A 5,463-nucleotide genomic window follows, 5' to 3' on the forward strand; every position below is an offset into this window, starting at 1 on the left:
TATTATATCTGGTAACACCAGCTTCAGACGGTTGGATATCACCTTTGAAGCAATCTTATACAGAACGTTGCATAAACTGATCGGGCGGAATTGAGTCAAGAGTGTGGGGTTTTTTACCTTAGGAATAAGTACCAAGGTAGTCTCATTAATGCTTCCGGCTGTCTCCTTTCCTTCAACAATTTTCAAGACTGCTTTTGTGACTTCATCTCTGCAAATATCCCAATGGCGTTGGAAAAAATGCGCTGGAAAACCGTCAGGACCTGGTGCCTTTGTGGGGTACATTTGAAACAGCGCGGTCTTCACTTCCTCGGCACTATAAGGAGCGTTTAAACTTTCATTCATGGCCGGCGTAACCTTCAGAGGCACCGTATCTAGGACTGTGTCCATATTATGAACTCCTTGAGATGTGTATAAATCCTTATAAAAAAAATGTGGCCAGTTCCTCCATCTCAGCTAGGTTCGAAGTCACCTGTCCATCGGGATCGGTGGAGGGATTTGATCTGGTTTTTTCTCCTGCGGCGGCTAGCGCGAAGGTGAAAAAAATAAGTGTTTTTGTCCCATGTACAAGCCACTCTATCCTGGCCCTTTGCCTCCACAAAATTTCCTCGCGATGAAACAATTTCACTAGAAGATCAACAGTTTTTAATTCCGCCGAAGTGGGAGCAGATCGTCCTTGGCCATCACGCATCTCCGCCGAAATGGGCAACCAAATGCATCAACAGTTTTACACGGGCCGACTTGCCCCGCGGGCTGGACGCCCCGGTTTTTGACGGGCCGTGAAACCAAACAAGCCCTAGTGTCTTAATGGTGCGGGCAGTGGAGACTCGAGATTGCCTCAAAAAAAAAAAGTGGAGACTCGAGATAATCCATCGGGAGCAGAGTGCAGGCAGTGTGCGGCCACGGCTCGGCGCTGTACCTGATTGACAGTGGCAACACTGATTCGGCCGCGGCATGTCATGTGCCACGGGGCCCCCTACACGCGGCGTCTTGCCACGCACTCGACATGGACAATGACAGCACTGCTCCTCCCCTCTGGCCCGTACTCCATTCCTTCTACGCGGCGGTTGGAGGCGTCTCCACCAAAAAAAAATCAGTGCAATTCAGATCTCAGCAGCAACCAGCAGTAGCTCGGCTAGTGCACTGCACGGAGGCAGTGGAGCGTGAGCGTGTGCACGCCCTCCCGTCGCCGGCGACTTGGGGTGTTTTACTGTTTTGGCACAGGCTCCGCCGGTTATTTTGGTGCGGAAAGTGACATACCGATGAAGGTGGTGAAAAGAACGCATCGAGATCGATTATTTATTTCCATGAAGCAAGCAGATCAGTAAACTAGATGAAAAAGATAATGCAATGTTTATTCCCTTCTGAATGATCACTGCCACAACACTGAAGAACATTGTACTACTACCACTAGTCCACTATCAACGATCGATATCACAAACACAAGCGTACATGACATCACGGTCGAGCAACCAACAATGGAGACATGACCCATATCTCTCGACGAACAAACAATATGCAGAGATCACTTGATGAGGTTGGTAACGGCGGTGCAGACGATGGCCATCTGCACCGAGTCGGCGCCCTGCTTCGCCAGCCTCGACGGGACGGCGACGCCGGCCCGGGCGAAGGCGTCGCCGCAGCGGCGCGCGAGGGACGCGGCCTCGCCCGCCTTCTCCTTGCCCGTCGCGTAGTCGCGCCTGTCGATGCCGTCGTACGCCTCGGCGAACGCGGAGCCCATCCTGTCGTACAGCGCCTCGCACTGCTCCAGCGGCCCGCGTGCCGCCGCTGGCTGCTCCTTTTTGCCGGCGAGCATGGCCTTGATGTCGTAGACGCCGTTGCTAGCCATGAGCACGCCGACGTCGGCGGCCACCTTGGCTAGGCCCCACGTGTCGGCGTCGGGGCTGTCGTGGTGCTGGCTCAGCCTGGACACGCAGAAGCGGTAGTCCACGCGCCTGTCCGCGCCCGCCGCCGCCCTGCACGTCGTCTCCGGGGTCGCGCCGACGCAGGCCACGGCGGCGAGGACGGCAGCCGCGGCCGCGAGGGCTCGAGCCATGGTGGATGGCCTCATCGCTCGCTGTTGCTGGTTAGCTTCGTCCGTTCCACAGAAGCGGGGTGTGGAGTGAGTTTCGTAGAGCAGCTGCTCGCGCAACCGACTCGTCTGCCGACTGCCGGTTATAATGGCGGATTCTCTTGCACTGTAGCACGCTCACAGGTGGACGGTGGTCGTTTGCCGGACGTTGAGACGGGACCGAGGTGGGGACTGCATGTCTCTGCATGACGCGTGTGCGCGCGTCGGCCAGGTGTAGCCTGCCCAGCCACAGACGAACGAGATATTTCTCAGGAGGCTGGTACTAACACCATCATTACATGCGTTACTAGCTCCATGGACACTCTCACTGCTATTACAAGGGTAGATCTACTACTCTGCAAATGCATAGGCCAAAGAGGCAGAAGATCAAGGAAGCACGCTTTGCACTCGTAACAAACGAGAGCCTACTGCTCATGAGACACGTCGCTCATAAAAGTACGGACGTTGCTTGCCGCTGCTACACGCCGGCCGACCGACCGGCAAGGAATTCGGACGGTTCCTTAGCGGGCCGTCCGATCCCCGTCCGATCCAGCACACGGCAGCCCTCTGATCTGGCCGTTTGCATTGATGGTTGACAGTGTAACAGAACGTGCAGACTACGACAGGGTAAGAAGACAAGCTTCATATCCAACTCTCACTACGGGTTTCACGACTGTTTAAGCTATGTGGCTCCCAAGGAATGAGACGCGGGATGGAGAGCGAATTGAGGAAGCGCGCGTCACTGCTAAGTCGGTGATTCACTACATGCAGGAATGGCGGCCCGTGAAGGGCAGCTCAACTCGTTCGCCAAAGCAGATGGTCGTCGAGAAGTGGAGCGCGCCGGAGCACGGGTGGACGAAAGCAAATGTTGATGGAGCTACGTCCAAGGTTGGAGATAGAGATAAATACACTCATGACCACTATAGTTGCGACCGAAGCACGATACGGTCACTGAACTTACGAATACGCTCAATACGGTCACTCAATACGATGTGACGTGAAAATACGGTCACTATAGCACGTACACGGTGGGTAGGTGGTGGGTTTGACCAACTGTTGACCGCCATGTAGTTCGTTTGGATTCGGCCAAATTTGCATGGAGGTTTTTTTTATAAAAGAGCCAAATTCCCCATCCTCAAATCCCTAACCTGCAGCTCGTCCCCGTCAAATCCCTCCCGTCGTTCTGCCTCCATCCCGTCGCTCTGCTGCGCCGCCGTCCCGTCGCTCTGCTCCGCCACACCTCGCCGCCGCCATCGAGGAGGGCAGTTCCTTGCCCTCTAGTGGTCATGTCTGCCGCCAGCTCCTCCTCCTCTGCTGTTCGCCGCCGTGCACTGGCGCTACCGCTGGCCCGCTGCCCGATCTGCAAGGAGAAGGTGCGCATGTACATCTCCACCACAGAGAAGCACGACGGATGGGTGTTTTACAAGTGCCAAAAGCATGGGGTAAGTTATACTGTTCGATTTACATTGTTGATGTGATTTGGCCAAGTTTTGGATCCAAAGATTGAAGATTTATTCACCCAATTCGTCTCTGGTTTGGATAGGTCACTTGTGATTTCTGGAGGCGAGAGTTGGAGTATGTTGAGCACCTAGTTGAGAAGCAGTATCTCACTGGCGATGCGGCAGTGAATGCTATTGGTGCGGCGGAGGAACGCAGGGAGGAACTTCTGAAAGCACAAGAACTGTTCTATATGAATGGATCTGTCAGCAATGTGAAGAAGGTTTTGAAGAAGAATGACAGTGCCAATCTGATGACCAGTGCCAATCTGATGACCAGGCAGCAAGCTGCTGCACTGATGATGCTTGGGAGAGAGCTGGTGATGCTCATGAAGATGCTGGTTGGTGTTGTGGTGGTGCTGGGTCTTGCAGGAATGGTGGTGATCATGCAGAAGAAGTGAAGATGATGATGTTCTGGTGTTGCTAGGTCTATGTTGGTGTCTTGTAATGGTGGTGTTGAACCCTGGTGCTAGTTAATTTGTGTCTTGTAATTGTGGTGTTGAACCCTGGTGCTAGTTTTTTTGTGTCCTGTCTTGTAATGGTTGTGGTGAATCCTGGTGAACCCTGATGCAATGTTGGTGCTTCAACTCTTTTGTTTCAGCATGATGCAATGGAAAGTTAAGTGGTGGTGAACCCTAATGCAATACTTTGTGATGTTCTATTCATGATCATTGCATGATATTGTCAATTGATCAGTCCAGTTTCTTTGTGCCAATTTAAGTTAAGTGATAATGTACATGATTGTTGATGTGAAGTGCCAATTGGTGATCATCAACACTTTCTTTGTCCAATAAGCAGTAGCATGTGTTTGAATGTGAAGTGCCAATTGGTGATCAGCATAATACAAGAATGGTTAAATTGTAGTAAATTTGGCATGAGAAGAACAGCAAACATGATCATCCACCAAAATGGGTACACATCATCAGTCAAGAAGAGTAGTTAACATCATCATCCACCAAAATGAGTACACAAGTTCCATAAATGCTCATTTGAACACCTCCTACATGATCATAAACAGGCATATCTTTGAAAACTACCTAAAGACATCAAACATTGATGATCTTGCTGATTTGTTTGGATAATCAGCTTCATTGGCTAGCCAGCTTGGGTTTCTTTTTGGAGCAGGCCTCTTCTCTAGCTGTTTCTTAGCAGCAGCAAGCTTCTTCTCCTCTTCTTTCTTAGCAGCAGTCAACTTCTTCTCTTCTTCTTTCCTAGCAGCAGCTTGTTTCTTCTCTTCTTCTTTTCTAGCAGCAGCTTGTTTCTTCTCTTCTTCTCTCTATGCAGCAGCCTTTCTCTTCTCCTCTTCTTTCTTTGCAGCAGCTGCTTCCCTGTCTGCTTTCTTTTGTGCCTCCTTCTTCTCTGCAGCAGCTCTTCTCTCAGCCTCTTGCTTTGCCTTTTTCTCTGCAGCTATAGTCTTCATTGTTTCTGCAATAATTTGTCTGGTCTCAGCTTGAGCTTTCTTGTCTATCTCTGCTTCTTCTTTTCTTTTGGCACTCCTCTCCAGTGCAGCCAATCTTCTTCTCTCAGCCAGTTCTGCTTTCTTCTGTGCTACCTCATGCTTCTTCCTTGCTATGTCTTGAGCTTTTTTCAATTCTTCTTCCCTCCTAGAAGCAAGGATGGCTTGCTTCCTCTCCTCCAACTCCCTATCTTTCTGATTTTTCATTGCCTCCAGCTTTTGTGCCAACTCACCTGGCCTAATGGTGCTTGAGCTAGCTTGACTACCTTGACTAGCATTAGTCTGGTTGAGCATCACTTGGGCAGCAGTTAGAAACCCAGAATAAGGTAATGGCCTCTGTGAACAACCCTTGGTGTTGGCATCTGCACAATATGTGATAAGGTAATGGCCTCTCTCAAATATATGATACTAGAAAAACAGTAAGGAAATAACAGTAATTATGC

The 5,463-nt window shown here is 50.8% G+C and overlaps 1 protein-coding gene across 1 annotated transcript; it reads right to left on the reverse strand.

The window, feature by feature from the left end:
• Positions 1-1,327: 1,327 nt before the first annotated feature.
• On the reverse strand, positions 1,328-2,158 carry LOC123050070 (pectinesterase inhibitor 8). The gene has a single exon (XM_044472909.1). The coding sequence runs from the start codon at positions 2,066-2,068 to the stop codon at positions 1,523-1,525; it is 546 nt and encodes a 181-aa protein (XP_044328844.1). The 5' UTR covers positions 2,069-2,158; the 3' UTR covers positions 1,328-1,522.
• Between the last annotated feature and the right edge of the window lie 3,305 nt (positions 2,159-5,463).

The sequence above is a fragment of the Triticum aestivum genome, chromosome 2D (assembly GCF_018294505.1).
Source record: "Triticum aestivum cultivar Chinese Spring chromosome 2D, IWGSC CS RefSeq v2.1, whole genome shotgun sequence".
Classification (NCBI taxonomy): domain Eukaryota; kingdom Viridiplantae; phylum Streptophyta; class Magnoliopsida; order Poales; family Poaceae; genus Triticum; species Triticum aestivum.

Coding starts and splice junctions, on each gene's coding strand:
- LOC123050070 (XM_044472909.1), bottom strand. CDS start 2,068: ATGAGGCCATCCACCATGGCTCGAGCCCTCGCGGCCGCGGCTGCCGTC.